This window comes from Tyto alba, unplaced genomic scaffold (genome assembly GCF_018691265.1).
Source record: "Tyto alba isolate M040663 unplaced genomic scaffold, T.alba_DEE_v4.0 Super-Scaffold_29, whole genome shotgun sequence".
Taxonomy (NCBI): domain Eukaryota; kingdom Metazoa; phylum Chordata; class Aves; order Strigiformes; family Tytonidae; genus Tyto; species Tyto alba.
Window position 1 is genome coordinate 9938043 of NW_024881303.1, and position 18875 is coordinate 9956917.

The 18875-nt window shown below is 36.7% G+C and overlaps 1 protein-coding gene across 1 annotated transcript in view; it reads left to right on the forward strand.

Annotated features, from left to right (window-relative positions):
- The window catches only part of NUDT14 (nudix hydrolase 14), a 63510-nt gene that overhangs the window by 27482 nt on the left and 17153 nt on the right, over positions 1-18875 (forward strand). The window contains exons 2-3 of the mRNA XM_042799144.1: positions 2926-2969; positions 16923-16987. Coding sequence (XP_042655078.1) covers positions 2926-2969; positions 16923-16987 — 109 coding nt within the window. The remainder of the gene's footprint in view (positions 1-2925; positions 2970-16922; positions 16988-18875) is intronic.

Below are 18875 nucleotides of genomic sequence, written 5' to 3' on the forward strand. Positions count from 1 at the left end.
TCTTGATCATTTCCAGCAATTAATATTTTTGTCCTAAGATAGAGATATTACATACAGCTTGATATAGTTGGTTAGAAACTGGTTAGAATTAATGTTCTGTAAAGTATGTAAAGCAGCATAAGAACCATTGGTAACTGTTTACATGCTATTAATAATTAGCAACCTTCATACTAGTCTGTTAGGAAAGAACCACACATTGGGTACAATAGAAACTCAACTCCATACGGTTGGCTTCAAATTACATCTGACTTGGACAATAGGGCATGAATGGGGCTCGTTTGAGTTTCTGCCACTGTAAACAATGAGATGTTGGAATGTTTCATTTGTTTATTGATTTATTTATTTGGACAGCTGCAAGCTGATCATATGAAATAATTTTTTATTCAAATATAGACAGAGAATAGCTTAACGAACATTGTCCAGTCAGAGTATATGATGATAACTGACATCTTGAATGGACAGACTGAAATTAGTTTAGCCTGTGGCTGGTTTTGAATTTGGGTCTTAAACTAATCAAATCACGTTCTAGACAAAATGCTTTATGTGCTGTCCACTTAGAAAATAGAAAGTATAGATTTTATTTTCTGATTAATTTATTTTTAGTTCCTTCTTTTACTTTCTGTTAAAAATTATGTGCATGTCTGTGAGGTAGATTCTGTTAATGTTAATGGAGCTCATCCTTGAGAAGAGGTCATTCAGATCTGATGGATCCCATCTGGATGAGGATGATTCTCTAGGGTGTAATTTTCCTCAGCTATTTGAAACCCTTTCATAAGTGCTCCAAAGCAATCAGGTTCTATAATTTGCAGAATGATGGCAGGAGGAAAGAGCCACGGAGATTGTAGCTGGGATCATACGTTAGGAAGTGGTATCACAGAACTAACAGCCTGAACTAATGCAAGGAGAGCCTTGATTCAGGCTTTTTTGTCTTCTCCATTAGCTGGACACCCGCATTTCTCCCAAGTGGATACTACAAAGGGAGAATGAATGATGGTAGCACATCTTACCATTTGGGACAGGGGAAGGTTGAAAGTGGAGAAACAGTAAAAAGGTACATGCAGAAGACATTATCCTTGGTCCACAGTTTCCCAGCTCACTCATGTCACATGGAAAATTGCACAACAATCTGCAAATAAGAGAAAATCCCACAAAAACATGTATTACAGGTAGAAATAAACCTACAAAAGGATTGAGTGGACCTTATGCATTCAATACCTTAAATTATTTGCCGCACAACGTAGCCTCCGCTATTGAGTTCAAGTGTTGCAACTATGTGTTGTATCATAGTCCTTTCAGAGTTGTTCCTCTCTCTCTCACCAGGTGGAAGGGATTGGATACACACTCAGCTTGATAAACAGTGGCTCTAATATTTCAGTTCACACTGAGAATTTGCTGTCTTTATTTCTCTTTCAACATTATGTTGCATTTAAACAACGACAGGGCTTCTCTTCTAATGCACACGTTTGATTCCTGTCAATGCTAACAGAAGGTATGTGCAGACACCAATGGAAGAGTAGACTAGAGTTTCTCTTGAGGTGAACAACTGTTCATAATTAGAGTTGTGGGAATGAAGAAAAACCCAGCTAGCAAGCAAACAGTCACTCTTCCAAAAAGCTTGGTAAACTCATAAAGCTCAAGAGCTTAATCTCTGAACCAGAGTGCTTGTTATCTAATCCCCACCAGCTGTTGTGTACTTGGTAGCCATGACATCTGTAATGGAGCTGAAGGGCCTGTCTATATTAGTTGGCACCTTTACCCATCAACTGAACTTGATTCTTCATTGCTCACATTTACCTGCTTGAAATCATTAACCAGTTGCTCAGGGTTTGATCATCCATTTAACCATACTTTATAATAGAGAGTTGTGCTGCTTTTCACATTAAGCATATTTTACGTACGTAGGTTTTCAGCAGGTCTAGTTTCTGCCTTGCTAATAAGAGAAAGGTATCAACCGAAAGAACTTCCTCTGGTTGCATACTGATTCCTTATATAGTCTTAAAATTGGCCTGGGAGTGAAATCTCTTGAGTTGCATTTCAACTGAAAAATACCATCACACTTCTAATAATCAGGGTAAAGAATTATATACATGTTTCTGTTAACTGGTATGTATGAATTGGTATAGGTGGTTACAGAAGATAGAATATAAATGTAAGCAACTGTGTATGTGTTCATTATAACTGTGGAAGAATGCTTGTTCTCAGGGATCAATTTCAGCTGTGCTGTAGTGGATGTCATTCTTTTTAAGATAGCAGAGGACAGAAATTGGCCCAACTTGAGAAAATAATCCATTTTATGTCTCCCAGTGCTTGGGTGAATGCTGTGATTTGAAGCCTATTGTTAGACAGTATCCTCACTACCACAAGCAGTTCAGACTAACAGCTGTTGTGCAGAACGGAGTGCCATCTCTTCATGTTAGGCGCATCATGGACAAAACTACTATTTTGGGCCTTATAAGGAGTTAGAGGGAAGGATGTCTTGTTCCTGGATCCCAACTGAGTTGTTAGGAGGTATGTACTGAGCTGTCCTCCTAAGATAAGACCATTTCTGGACATTGAAGAACATAGATCTATGGGTTAATTTACTGGTTAAAACTTAGAAGCTTACACCTTCCTGGCACCTGAATGATTAGATGGAGCATCTGAAGTTGATACTGTGGCCAAAATTGGGCCCAAAGACTACCATAGTCTTAAGGTTGCTGTCAGCATAATATTATGGATCTAAGATTTTGAACTGTCCTATGAAAGTTCTCAGCATCTATAATACTTACTGACAAAATCCAGAATAACGGTCTCATAATTAAAACCAACTATACCAAGTTTTCAAATAAATGCCTGTTATTTTGTTAAATTTTGTTAAATTTCATTATAATAATTTTTCACTTGGAACTAATTTTATTGATGGATTTATTTATTTTTTTCCCGCAGAATGGCACTAAGAAGTTCTGGGATTTTATGAGGACACATGACAGGTAACAGATGGAATCATGTTATTTCCTTCTGTCTTTATGTTGTATTTCATACTGTATTCTCTTCCCACTGGTCAAATCTTCTTAATGTGGAGTCACTTCTTTTTCCTCTAATTTCCTCTGCAATTCTTACTTCTTGTATAATACCTGCAGATTGTTCTCTACTACTTTAGACAGAATTAGCAGAAATTTTAAAATCTCCTCGTGGTTTGTTATGCTTTCAGTAAGTTTTATCTGTGCTTGACTTTTCAAATATTAGAGTTGACACATAATATATTGTACTTTTTAATGTTTACATAGAAGATGGAACTGAAAGCTTGGATGGTATGAAATTTTTGAGTGTTAATATATCACCTGAAGGAAGGACTCTTCCCCCCATATACTTAACGCTGTTGTTATTTGTGCTGTTAAATGGTCTAGTCCCAGGTATGTGACCATACTCTCTCACTTCTGAATATACAATCCCAGGTATTGCCCTAATATAAAGACTGTTAAAAAACGATCTAAAGTTTTGGTCATACTGTTTGATTTTTTTTTTTTTTATTTTATTTTTACTGGCAATTACTTGGAATAAGGTAGAGATTCTGTTTTATGTTTGATTAAATCCTAGTATTATGCTAACATTTTTATTTTAATATGCTCTATCACTGCTATATGATGATGTTTCAGGCCAAGCCTAATTCAAGTAACTTTACAAATCCCCCAAACCTTTCAGGCCCTCCATTCTGTACAGCAAAACCCTCTCCTAAGGACACTGGAAGAAATCAATGGCCAGCATCTTTGTTCTGTCTTTACAATAGTATTTCTTCTATCAGGGAAGAAAAGCAGTTAACTCCTGACTTCAAAATCAGTTCATGCAAAATTGTAATGAATAGGGTGTATATGAAACAGACCCAGTCTCATAGTTATTAAATACCTGGGATGGACATAAAGTGATAGCAACACTTTTTATCAATGTAAAGATTATGAAGGTAAAAGTTCCAGGAAGTCTGGGAAAACATTAGATAGATTAAAAATGCCTGTACTGCTTGAGAATTAAGAGAGAAAAGAGAGTGATATTTTGATACTGACTTCACACTTGCTTTTGGAATTTGCCTGGAAGACAGTTCTGTCTTTGCACTTTGTCTGTCCATATGGGCATGTGCCTGAATTTATGATCGCAGATACAAAGGCTGAAATGATAATTGATTGCTGGAAATTTAATATATGCCCTGTACTTTCAAGCAAGTGAATCCAGAATCAAATCACAGTGCTGAGGACATGACTTCCAGATGAATAATTTGCACTGCTATTTTTGTTTAAACTTTTAGCTTATTGCTTTGTGATAATGTGTGAATATATGCAACTAACTGAGTGGGGTAAATATTAAAGGATCAGTTTTCCATGAACTTCTTGGGAACAGTATTTCTGAAGGACTTTTGTGGACATTTTTAAAATAGTTGAGAACATAACTGTATAAAAAGGCTACAGCCACATGTCATGCCAGTCATCTCTGGTCACATAACATTTGTTAGCTTCAGATATACAACAGCTGCCATCCTAACTTATTAGTGACTAGTGTTGGACTGTAGAATGTCTAACGCTCTTTCACAAGTAAATTCAATGCAACTTCTGACACCAAAGGTAATAATCTGAACTTTCTGTATAGGAAATCCATGGTTTCACATAAATTCCATTTGTGAATATGAAGCCACTTATTACCAGATAAATCAGTCAGGTTCAAAATTCCTTATAATGCATTAAAGCTCTATTCTACTGTATTTTAATAGAATAGCTATGATGCTAGTTATATGAAAAAGTCACGTTGTCTAATAGTTGGAGATTATAGAGGACTTCATACTTACAGGGCCCTTAGAGGTTCATTACTCCTAATGAAGAATAAAATCTTGGAAGAAGAGGAGGAGTTTGTGGGACACGTCCTGTTGGGGAGGATTTTTTAGTGACATCTCTTCTTCAGGAAGATTGTAGATGTTTTCCATAATTAAGAACACTTTTCCATAATATTTTTTCAAAAGTATTCAAAACAATTTACTTCTGAAAGTGTTGCAGCACTGTTATATTCTCCAAGTTGTTTTAATAAGGCTGTTTACCTAAATTGAACATACGCATTGGAATGCCAGTACACATATGTATGTGTTATATTTACATATACTTGATATGTATAATGAATTTAATGATGCTGAATTAAGAAAAATAAAATACTGTGCTAATCATATAAAACCAGACATTGAGCCTAACTCATGTCTTTATCTGTCATCCTCTTTCAGCCCCACAAGTAAACATGTGCTTAAGACTGACTTCCTTGCAGTATGACAGTAAAGTAAGAGCTTGAGTGCTGGGTTCCTTTGGGACCCCCGTGTTGTTTCTCATTTCAGATAAGGTCAACATAAGCCAATATTCAATAGATTGTATCAGAATATAGACCTCATACAGGAAAATACTTAGCAAGAGAGGTGAAATTATTTTTGTATAAATTTATCCTTTCCAACGGTTCAGATGAACAGCTGATTAAATTATACAAAGACAAAAACGTGAAGACAGTGGTCATTTAATTTGCCTTAAGTGTGAGTCATCTTTTAAAATCTCACTATATATTTAAGTAGGACAAGATCGTTTAACCATATGCAAGCTGGCATAACACTAACACAAACTGAAATAGCAGACTTTTAATTAGATATTAATTTTTATTTCTTTTAATTATTGCAGATCTGGGCTTGAGTTTACAGCGTGTGGCTCCTGAGCTTTCTTAAGATCAAGAGCATTCAGAATTATAGTATGAGCCCCGGAGTCACCTCTGCTTTACATAGTTTTAATTTATGCTGAACAAATAATTGCTTACATTCAATCCTTCCATGGCACTTAAGAACAAAAAAGAGTTTTGTGCAAAATTATTACTGGTCACACAATAAACCGTTACCAAGGCAAACTTTCAAAACCTGTGCCATCAAAAGTCAGCTGAGTGTCAGTATAGACAAAAGAAGCAGCATTTCTTACCATATTTAGGTTTAAACTTTAACAGAAGGAAGAGCCAGGACACAAAGACATACCCATGGAGAGTAATTAAGTCCTGGAATACTCTGCCCAGAGAGGCTGAGGAACCTCTATCCTTGGAAAAAATCAAACCTCGACTGGACAAGGCTCTGAGAAATCAGACCTAACTTAGAAGTTAGCCTGATTTTGAGCAGGAGGTGGGGTCAGATGATCTCCAAAAGTCTCTTACAACCTGAAGGTTTCTATAATTTTGTAAGTAGATTAAATACTTAATGAATGTTACAGTTCCCATCTGACAACTGTCAAAAATTTGTAAAATTGTCAAGAAATCTGTCAACTTCTAAACCTCTTTTCTACTGGAAAATAATACATTTACTATCGGTTTTGTCTTGCAGCGCTACATTTAAGTTAATCTTTCTTTGAAACGTACAGATTAACATGATCAGAGCTCATTGCAAGGTTTTATTACATTGTTAGAAACAACAGTGAAAATTACTAAAAATGAAAGAAGAAAAAAGAAAATCCTTGATTAAATCTTTTTGTTTGTAATTATTGAACAAGTTTATTGGGCTGGTGCACATACACGCTGCATAATTCTGACCTGTTGTGTTAGTGACATACAGCAAAATATTCTTTCTGCAGTTATTTTATGGACAGCTTGATTTTCTGATAAGGTTTACTTTTCCCCTGAATACTCAGCTGATGTGTTTGCTCATTATTAGACAAATCAAGTGGAGTGCAAGTGATGAAAATTTAAATGCAAGATGTACTTCGAGATGATAGATAGATAGTTCTGACAGACCCACTTCATAGATGTGGGTCTGTCAGAACTAGTTAGCAATTTGTGGTGGTGTGAGTTGAGGGGGGAAGAATTGTTAATTTTTTTTAAGGTCACTCCTTTTAAAAATCAAAAACTTGATCAGGAGGACATTTTCCTTCTGCAAATATATGGTGATTTTCTGACAGAAATAGAAACATACCAAATATTACAAAGTAATCATTGATGCTTGTAACAAAAAAATATTCTCTAAAACTAGACTCATGTTCCAGTTACATTCTCTCTCATCCTAATTTTGCTGTATTTAATATAGTAAGAGCCTGAAATGTAATACTTAAGTTTTACATTCACCTACTTTATAAAGCAATAGACCAAGTTCGTTTTGGGTTTCACCAACCCCCCTTAAACAGATTCAAGGCTTTTAAAAGACATAATTTGGGAACAGATGAAGGTCAGTGTACAGTCATGTGCTCGCTTTTGTGCTTTGAGTAATAAAGTTGGAGAACAGGAACATAACCATACCTTTTTCTACTTGACAAGTAAACGGACAGCTTTCCAGTTGCATTGTAAATGGATATAAAGCAAAATTATGACTACTTCTCTATTTAAAAATAAGAAAAAAAAATCACTGTAAAGTACACTACAATTAAAAAATAATAATTTGAGGAGACTGAATTGCATGCAAGATTGTTACATGAGTTCCTCTGAACTCTGAAGATAATGTGACAAGGAAAAGGCATTTGGACTAAAAAACTTACAACTCTGCATGTGCTTTGTATCCTTTTTATGCTGTGTTTTTACCTACAAAAATGTGTCATAGTGGATCAGTAATAGTTCCTGACTCAAAAATTCTTAATGGAAAAAGCTTTAAGTCTTTTCTAATCTCTCTAAAAAGAGGAAATAATATCCCAGCTTATTGGCTTATTTTGTGTAGTGAGATTAATTTATTTCACAGTTAAAACAAATTAATTCTTAATTTAATTTAATTGTTCAGAAAAGAGGCTTTCTGCTTTATCTATTACAAAGACAACTGACAAGTGTGGTTTTGCATCAGGAGGGAGTTTGCAGAGGGAAGGAAACCAAGGCAATCTGCACCTCACGTGTTGTCTCCAGCCGTGGGGGGGAAACAGAAGGAGGCTCTCAAGGCCGGTTAAAAGTGGGCATAGATCAGGAGGGTGAACACGTGCAACCTGTCGCTCTGGAAGTGACCTGCCCGCGTGCTGGCTTCGGCGCGCCGCCGAACTCGGGGAGCGGGAGCATGGCTGCGCAGGGGCCGCGCCAGGAGCAGGCCGCGTCCCCGGCCCAGGCCGCCAGAGCCGGGCAGGTGACGGGTCACCGGAGCCCGGCGAGCGGCCTGGAGGGGCCCGCGTTGCTGTTCTGGCTCGGCGGCTGGGGCTGGCAGCTATGGAGACAGGGTGGAAGTCATGTGCCCTGGCCACATTATGAGAGCGGATTAAATTCCTTCTCCTGTTTCATATGCCAGATCATTTGGCTTTATGGAAACTGAATCCTGTATGTATTTCTCTGGTTTACGTCCTAGAGTATTATAAGGCACCATGGGATTTAACTCAGATGCTTCCTTTGTGCGAGAATTATCACAGTAGCTTTAAAATGGGTGAAATACAGCTTTTTAACATCTTGATAGGTAAAAAAAAAAAAAGAAAATCTTTCTTAGGTGGCATGTGCCTTTTAAGTGCAATGATGTGCTGTAAACCTTGACTTTGGAAAGTCTCCTCCAGGGTGTCAGTGGTGTGGAATTTTCTTGATTATCTTCAAAGATAGTGCAGAAGGTAATGCACTGTTTAAAATAAACTGGATGAAGTTCAATAAACAACAAAAATGATGAAAAGTTTAGGGAAATAATAGCTGCAAGAAGGGAACGATGGCTGGGCATGTTTGTGCAAAGGCTAACGCAACTGAAGAGAAAAAGTACTACTTGTAATAAATACGTAAAGGAATGTTATGAAGCACGCTGGGATCATCAATTTCATTAGTAATCAATGACAGGACAAGAAACGGTGTCTCAAGTGGAAAGTATTTTTTAAATTAAACACTAAGAAACCATTTTTACCAGTAGTCAGGAAGGCATGTTTTGTAATCACTGTCATTGAAAACACTCAGGTCTAGACTTGCTAACTGTCTATCAAGAATGCTATCAGGATAATGATATTTTTCCTGCTATTAGAAGGAAAAATGTAGTAGCCTATTAGCTTCCTTCAAACCAAATAATTACACTATTTGTTTGCGTGTGATATTTGCAAATAAAATGCACATAATGCTTGAGTCTTTTTGCTTTTAATTTTTTGGAGTTTTTTAAGTGAAGACTTGACAGATCTTCTACTTCTGTGCCAGGAATTCTGCAGGCTTGTTTGCTGTGTTTTAAGATGTCTTATTATGTTGTTACCTTAGTATCCGATCTAAATAAAACCATCGCAATGAGGCAAAAATAAATATATTTGACGCTTTAAAGTTATCAGAGAAAAACACAAAATCAAAACACAAATTTTCATTTTCTTATTTCAACTTTTTATGTATGTGATATGAAAGCACCACATAGCATATAAACTATTCTCTTCTGCATCGCTTAAATTGGGGAAAATGGCAGTAAAATCTTTATTGAGGGTATTGCTTCATTGGGCAGTTAAATATTTGCCTAATTTTAATAATGGAATCCATAAAACTTCTTAAAACTAAGCAAGTATACAAGAGTTTTGACTGATCTGTCATACATTTCTAAATACAGTGTTCTGGTATCCAGATTAGAAGCATCTTGTTTTTACAACTTTAAGGATTTCATTTTTTAGTATTTGCAATAATACGCAAGGTAACTAGATGTGTTTATTCTCTTATGGTCACTGCAACGGGGAGGAGTCTTCTCTGCTTCCAGGTGGTTTTGAAATAAACCTGTTCTATCGGAATAGTGACAAAAGTTTTTACATGGTCTAGAGACAGTAACATGGTCATGCCCTGCATTTGGGATTGGTAAAAATAATCTTATGAAAGCTCGGAAATGATCTATAATTAAAGTACCCGTATTTTTAGAATTTTATCTAAAAATATCTTTTGGAGAAGATGAGACTATTGAAACCCTTATTCTAGAAATGGGAAAATGAGGTAAAATGTAAACAACTGCCAGTTTCTCACTAATTGTAATGACACTATATATTTATACCTGGCAAAAGATTTTGTTATTCACTTCATATTTGGTTTTTGCTAGGTAAGAAACAAAGTTGATGGTTTGTCCATTACTTTATCTAGGGAAGAACACTCCATCTTTTTATTTTGTGGGTTGTCCTGGAAATTTGATACCGTTTTAAAAACTCGATTTCTGCCAATTCAGAATGGAGTTATAGTGATGCCTTTTAGATGGGTTATTTATTGGTCTTATGTGATAGCATTTATAAATGGCAGTTTCAAAATAATTAGGAACTGGAACAAAAGCCCATCAGGCTCTGACATCTGTTGCACATAATGCCCACAAAGCTTTATTTAATCAAATAAGTTAGCATAAAACCTGAATTTATTTATTAAAATATTTTGTTGAAAGAATCCCATTGAGATGTAATGTGTCATTTCCAAGGGTATCCTGGGATACAGGCCAAGATATGACACTTAAAGAATGTTATTGAGAATAATGTGCTTTGATGTCTCATTTATTTTGCAGTTGAATTTACTTTCTATTTTTTTCTTTGTATATGAAAACCGGGTGCTGGGAGGATTGCTTATTCCAGTGAAGTTGTCCTGCATCATAGTCTCTGGGGTTGGGTACAAATTACTACTTTACAAGTAGACAGAGATTATGTTTTAAAAGTACATGTAGATGGATTTGTTAGCACTTCTTAATTCATTCTTCCACAGGTCTGATGATTAACCAAACATATGCTTCCTGCTTTATGGTGTCAAGAACAACTTCCTGCTGCAGTTCAGTTTACTGAAACCAATCTTCCTTTTGATTTTTTCCAAGTAACATTCATTTTCTTAAGCATACGTGTCTCACCACTTTATTCTGGTTTTACTTAGTATTAAATATTTATGTTGTATTGGAGAAGGCGTTCAAATTTCATCAGAATACAGCAGTGTTCTAGACTTCTCTAATTATCTTTTTCCAAATCCACTTTATCTGTGATTAGTATGAAAGGCTGAATGTTTTTGTCAGGAGCTTATAGCTTTGCTTTTGTAATAGGCTGCATTTTAAGCAGCCAGTTGGATTGGTGTTGGCCTTTGAAAAATGTAAAATGCTTTGAAGGAAGACTTAAATGAACCAGTAAAGACTGTGCAAGCACAGACATTTAATCTCAGGACTATCTGCATTATAGCTAAAGCTCTGGGAAACTAAAGGAATTGCACTGGAGAATAATCAAAGGGTATAGCTTTATTACACGTCTGTTCTGAAAACGAAGGGACTGTTTTCTCTGACTTAAGATACTAGGTGCACCTCTGATAAAAGGAAGAAGACAGCACTTTAGAGACCACATTAGAAGTTTTCAGGGATATGTCCAACTGTGAAATGGGTGGTTAATTTGAATACAGAAGTGACACAGGAGCTACATGCAATTCTTTCCCATGGTCACCAAAATAATTTTGAAATAACTTAAGATGAAGTCGGCCCTCCTGAAGGATGGAGCCTCCCAAAGAATTCTTTTAATTGTTAGCTCTCAAACAAGTTTGGGTTTTCTTTGATTATGGCTTTAAAATTTAAAGCACAGTCATTTCTGCTTTGAACAAGAAATAGACACTTGTTCACTAACATGCTTTAATCTCGATCTGGGGTGTTTCTCAAATATAGTATTTTAAAAAGACTAGATGGAATGTCTTGACATAGAAAACAATATGAAAGATCAATTTGTCAGCACTGTGTGAACAAAGAAACCCAAATTTATGTAACTTCTAGAAGAAAAACAAAGTTATACTTTAAAGCTAAAATAATTATAGGACTTCTAAATGATTTATTTATTTTCTTACTAATTCTCCTTCTAGTATGAGTCATAAGTCTTGACATTTTCTCCTTTATGAGCCATATAAGCAAAAATATTACATGTATGTTTTATATTCACATGCTCTCCAGCTGAGATGAATATATCTCTAAATACTTATGTGGTTGCACACTACATTTGATTATTTTCTTCTGATTGTATCAAAGGGGTTTTTAATACCAAATATCTGTTGAGAATCAAGGGGACTGATTAAATTAATTACTTGCTTTTATTCCGGCATGCTATTTTTGTGTTTCTTTTTTGGAATCTACCATTCTTTTTTTCATTGTCTTCTTTTGAGAATGGTAACTGAATTGCCACAGGCTCTGATAGTGTTGCAGGGGTTTTGGTGTTTTGTTTTGGTTGGTTTGTTGCATTTTTCTGAAATCAAATAACGTTATTTCCTGAAGTCTCCACTATGGAGTTGAGATTATTGTTTGTAAGCAATACAAACCGTATTACAGACTTTCAACTAATTTTGAGATAATTTTTAGCCTTTAAAAGTAGGTGAAAGTGGCTGAGGTTGATGGTTGGTAAGGCCTGGCTTTCAGTGTTAATGTCAGTCTTTTTTAGGTGCTTTATCTGCCATTATTAAATTCTGATCACAGTTTGTGTGTGACACACACATACTCATGCTAGATACAAGGAGATCCTAAGTTACTCTTACAATGATTAAAGAAAGGTCAGTTTCTTTGTCTGTATTACCTCATCAATTACTCAACATACTATAGTATTAGTACAAGATTGTAATTAAAAATCCTCATCTTCAACCTTGAGAGTCTTATTTCATAAACAGAGACACAAGAGAATCTTGTCCCTTTCTTTGCTATTACTATACTGTGATTTTTTAAAAACTAATTTTTAAGTTTTGCAAATTGGCGTTTGTAAAGCATGCATTAAAGGTCACACCTAAGTATAATGAAAGGCCGAATCAATCTTTATTTATTAAAGGATTTTAAAAGTTTGTCTCATGAAAAGCAATTACTAAGTGTTAGCAGTTGCTTGTATATTAACTGTAGCCCAGGTCAACAACTGACAAATTGTGAAGATAGACTACCAAACCGATGACTACAATGTGAAATTACATTTCTGCCTACAAAACCCCCAACAACAAAATGCAAAAAACCACCGTCAGACAAACAAACAAACAAACAAACAACCCCACCCTTAACCTCCACCCCCAAAATCTTCCTTCAAGTATTTGAGCTCTAGAAATACATGTTCTTCTACCTATGGCAAATCTTATTTGCTGATCTTAATTGCTAGGATGTATTTCAAACAAATTGAGTTTCTGTCCCTCCATATGTGTCCACATTTTAACAGGATGTCAGTTTTCATCTGTCCCCTAGCTCATAACTGCTGTGGTCAAATGCTGTGGTTTTTTGCACTGCTCCTAGAAACATCACCTTCCTTTTTCAGGTCTGAGTGTGTGAAGTTGCCGTAGTATTTTGATATAAATGTCTGCTCTTCTGGAATGTCCTAAAGCATCTCTTACTTTGAGTTCAATAAATACAGGCTGTATTATGTTGGGGGAAAGAAAAAAAATGAAAACATTTTTCTAGGCCAATGGCACACAGGGAGTACTTTTCTAAACTCTTATAAGAGGTGTTTTCAACTGTAAAGGTTGTATTCAGGTAGATGTTTTCTCTTTCAATGAGAGTCTTAAAGGTGGAGGAAGAATTAAGATTCTGGGCTCCTGTGTTGCAGATGCCCATGGATCAGTTGTATGTAATTTCTGCCTGTTGACTTAGACATTTTAGAGAAGCCAAACGTCCATTAGAAAATCCAAATACTTACCTATTTCAGTAAGGGTTTTCTTTGAAGTTTGAACGGTTAAATGCTACATGAGATCCTTGACTGAATAGTTGGAATCCCTTTGAGAAAACATTGTGTTAGATACCAAGACCCGGCACACTTTTAACTGCAAACTTGAGTACAATAAAAGCTCAAGTACAGTTTAGCTGGTCTTTCTAGCTATGTCTTTTCTGACATTTTAGGTACACATATTTCTTAAAATATTTTAAGGCTACCCTAATTGTTCCTATATTTATAGGAAAAACAGTATCCTACATTGTTGCACAGTAACCTGTTTATATGCATGCTTTCTTTGGGAAAATGTCTCCTGTAATTAGAGTAGTGATTTATTGTATGTATAAAGTAAGCAGGAGCTACTGCAGGGGGAAGGCAAGGAGGGCTTGGGCTGAAGCCTGAGCAGGCCTGTGGTCTTCACCGGCCCTGGAAGACACTGTAAAAACCTGTGTCATCTCTTCATATGTTGTCCTTCTGTCTGGTCATAGTCCCTAAAGTGGCCACCGACGGATGCAGTGCAGAAGAGGAGTCTTCTTCATTGGTCCAAGGTGATCCATGTCTTACAGAAGCAAATTATAGCTCCAGAATGACACACACAGCACGTTTTGAAGAGTTTTCTTCTTGGCCACCTCTTGCCTGCAGAAGCAGTGGCAGGTACCGAACGTGATACCTGTGTGCGGCAGTTGTGCTGGGGGCTCGTTGGGTCCCAGGTGCAGATCTGTGTCTCAGCGGCATTGCATTTGCATTAATGACCTCTCCTCTTACACCAGCAATTTCCCTGAGTGTCAGCTGCTGGAGGAATAGCCAGCAAAGACATACAACTGTGGAATATGGTAAAAAAGTACCAGTCTGCAACCCAAAATGAAAAAGGTTGGCAGGTCTAAGCTGAGACAGTGTTTCATTTGTGCAGACATGTTACAGCTTATTTTTAACGTATGGAGGCAAGTTTTGGATCCATCATGATCCTTTTACATCTGAGGATTGTTTTCTTTCATAAAAAATAAAAAAGTGGTCTTGTGCTCCTCTTTGGGACATAGGCACATTGCTATGTTAAGACCTTCAGTGTCTAGCTAAGATTAAATTCTTTCCTAGGACTCCTGCCTTTTTCAGGAAACAGCTGAACCCACATATTGGAGTTGCTGCAGCAATAAGGAAACCTATTGAAAGCAGTGGCTCAGGGGATCCTCCACTTAGATCAGTTGAACAGTCTTGCCCTAACTTTCTGTAATATTCAGAAAACTGTCCTGCACGTAGCTTCAGATGGGTTTTCAGAAGTTACAGACCTGGTGACCTATGGAAATATTTCATGTTATGTTGTTTCTTGTGGAATAAGAGATACCAAATGGCATTTCTAATGTTGCATTCTTCCTAAGAAGGTGTAATTCTGAACTTTCTCCTCCATGACTCTCCAACTCTGGCAAGAAATACTAGAACTTGCATGTTGTGGTTTGTTAAAAAATGTAAATTTATGTTCAAAATTGTTTGTCAGTCTCTCAGAAAATTAGAAGTAATTAAATAGAAAGTTCTACAGATTTGTGCCGTTTCTGTACCCTCTCATCTCAAGATGGTGTGAGAAGCAGACAATTGTAATAACTTGCTGCTACTCCTTTCCAGCTTAATTTGATCTTGTTCCTTAATTCTGACAGATTGTTTTTAATTTTCCCATCTGTTCCATAAAAATCTCAAGTGATTGACTCTTAGGAAAAAATAACGTCTAATAGCTGAGCCATTTTTAATGAGTTGGTATGATTTATTTAATGAGACATGCTGAAGAAGGCAAGCCAAGTGAAAGATTGGGCCTGAGGTGGTGGATGTAAAGAAAGGTGAAGGGCAACCCTATGCTTTAGGAAGTCGTCTCTTTTCTTTAACCTCAGCTTTAGACTGCTGCTGTCTCCAGTTGCAGGCAATGCACGTCCTTAGACCCATGGACAAAAACCAAAGGTTCAGTAGCAGTAATTCCTTTTCTCCTTTTATTCAGTGCAATGTCTACCCTCAGACAGTACTGCTTTGGGGAGGGGAACAGTCATGCAGGCAGGGTGGGAAGGGGAAGATGAAAGAGTAATACTTAAGTAAACTTAAAAACATTGTAGGCAGTGCTTTAACTTAATTTCTTCTAGCAACTTATACCATAACTCCCAGATCCTCTAGCGTTTGGTCAGAAAGAACCCTCTTGTCAGTAGACAGGGTGAATATTCTCCTCCAGCCTCTCTGAAGGCTGAAGCCTTTGGTTTAAAATTGCCTGCAAATGACATCTCCTGGGGCAGGAAGCCATCAATATGCAGTACGGGTCTTTGAGAATAGCAACTATGAATATAAATGTTAACATCTGGACTTCTCCCTTCTGTTTTGGTTTTTATATATTATTATAATAAACATTAACATTATTTTTAATAATCATCAAATAGCAGTTTCTCTGGCAGCTTGAGACTTCATTATAAAATCAAATAGTGAAAATAAATATACAGCTCTCTTACACGGAAAGTTGAAAGTTTGACTCAACTCTGCAAATATGCCATTGTTAGTCTAATCTATTGTAGAATTCATAGAATAATGAATTAACTTTCCAATTGCATACAGTGAGGCATAACAAATGAGAGAATGCTACCATGGTAATGAGCAAAATACACACTTGGTTTTGCAGGTTTTAATGGGCTACCAACTGAGGAGAGAGACTTTTGCCTGATTTTTTTTTAACTTGTAAAATCTGAGAGTGATTTAAGTGATCAGAGAACATCAGTACTCCACACTTCTCAGAGCATCTCCAAATATTCCGCCTGCCAGGCTTCCCTGTGACATGTATTTCAAACAACCAAAGAGGACGGGGGCAAGATTAAAACGTGACTTTTAAATAACTGAATGTGGTAGCAGTTAAAACTGCTTCTGGTTTAAATTTGTACAGAACTGGACTTGGACAATGTCTGTTTCAAGGCCCAAGCTCAGCAAGTAGCCACACATAGGAGGTACGCTGGCTCAGACTGAAATTAGACTGTGCCTAAAAAGTTAGACTATCCTAATCTGGGGCTGATACAAGCGAAAAGAATGTTTTTATATTTAAGGATAGTTTGTTTCTTGTTATTACTATCTACTACCAATGGTCCTAGAGTTGGACTTCTTTTCTTTTTTTCTTTTCCTGTTGGGAAGAAGGAATTGATTGGTGGCTTACTTTGTGTGGCAGGAGACAAAAGTGACTTAATTTGGGGTAAATTGTTACAGGCTTTGGGAACATGACCCATTATCTATCTCTCTTGATGGATTTTGGACAAGGATCTTGTTGCATTGTGGCTTTAGTAATAGATCTTCTATGTATTTATGTAGTTAAAATTAAATTCACAAGATGTAAGTTTAATAGTTCTGCATTAATCCTTCATAAAGCACTGATCTTTTGTGTTTTATCTTCTTCCTCAGTGTGTCAATCCTGATCTTTAATATTTCTCGGCAGTGCTTTGTTGTGGTGAAGCAGTTCCGCCCAGGTAATCCTCTTTTTTTAGATTTACTTTTGCTCTCTAGTGAAGCAAGCTTTTAAGGGTTTAGCAGTTAAAAGTTGGCACATCTGTGGTGATAAAATCTTTGTTCTATATTCTGTTTCTTTGTATGATAGCCCACCCTTTTCATTTGGTCAGAATTTCTAACCAGGGAAATTTCCATTACAGATGAAACGAATGATCAGGGTAGCCTTACATTTTACTTTTGGGCTTGTCCTCTTGGATGAATTTACAAACAGCTCTGCAATGTTCATGCAGTAGATTGCTTTTATTTCTACAATGATCATGCAATAGATTGATTTTATTTGAAGTTCCTCCTTGACCTATCTAGTATTTAGTAGGCAACTTCTGTGCAGAAGCACAATTTTTATTTTTTTTTTTTTTTTTTGGTTTATACTATTCCTTTGGAATTTAAAATGAGAGGAATTCAGGACTGTATGCTTTTTCATCAATATGTGGACAGCTTCATTTTACCAGTTATTATTATGAATTTAGGTTAATTTTTTTCTGAGTTTTTGTATCTTATTTTAATTCAAAGCAATATTTATTTTCTGGAAGTTAAAAATGAAATGCATATTCTCTGCATGTTAATTAAAAAAATCACAAGATACTTCACTGACTGTTGCTAAGAGACCATTTGAAGACGGTTCATGGTAGACTTTATAGGAAACTTTCTAGGGTGGTGTCATGCTGTCCGTTCTTACTGACAGTGATTGACGGGCTCCTCAGTGATGTGCAGCACTGTTATACTGACAGTGCATACTTCTCATGAAACACTATATTAACTCTTATAAAGTGTTTATTAATAATCCAATGTCTTTCATTTGCCAGCTGAATAAAATGGCTCATATAGCTGTTGCTGTCTTTGAGGCAATCTTGGGCAAAAGCCTTCATATATGTGCATATATATATGTACTGAACAGTGACATGTTCATTACACAGTCTGTATGGAAGTATCAAGATCGGACTGTTCTTGGAGTTCAACTGTTCCAGAGGCTGGAGCTGCTCAGAAACCTGGCCTTCGGGACAGCAGTCAGTCACAGCAGTTCAGTGATTGCAACCATGCCCTGACACTACTCACATCAGTAATTATTATTATTATTTTATATATATATAATATATAATTATATTTCCATTCCATGGTTATTGTCTGCCTTGGTGCCTGTTCCACAAAGCAAAAATAAAGGCTGAGACTTTTCTCACTGCTAGCTCCTGTCAGGGTCCCACCAGGAAGGTGATGGCTTGTTACTTGTGAGCAAACAGCTGCCGCTCACTTACCCGGCACGTCCCCTGCACATGTGCTGGTTGACACATGTGCTTGCCTTCCCTTAGGGTGTGGTGTCATGAGCAGGTTTTCCCACTGAAGTCTGTGCTGCTTGTAAAGGCAGTCATCCCTCCCTGTACGTACATTCCCACCCTGCTCCCTTTGGCAGCACCAGCCCTTATGCAGCCACAACAGAGGTCTTATATGGCTGAAAAGAGAAAATTTTGCAGATTAGGCAGTTTATCCGACTGACCTGAAAGAGTTCATGCTGGCTTGAGACATGGCAGGAGCACCCGACTAGGGTGAGGCAGACAGGACCATGTTTTTCAGTGTAGTGTGGACTTAGATCATCTTGAATGATCATAAAATCACACATTTGGAAGGAACAGAGAGAAGAAAGTTATGCGTATATCCACGTTTCCATATTAGTTCCTCACCCGTGAGTGACTGTCAGAGGTCTTGGGCAATGCTCATTTTGGTAGACAGTTGACCGCACATTTTCAAATATAATAAAAATACTCCTGGGAAAGGCTGGGGTTAATAGCTGTGAACATGTGCCCTGGTTTTTGTCACTGTAAGTATAATGACCTTACAATGGATTGTGATGTTTGG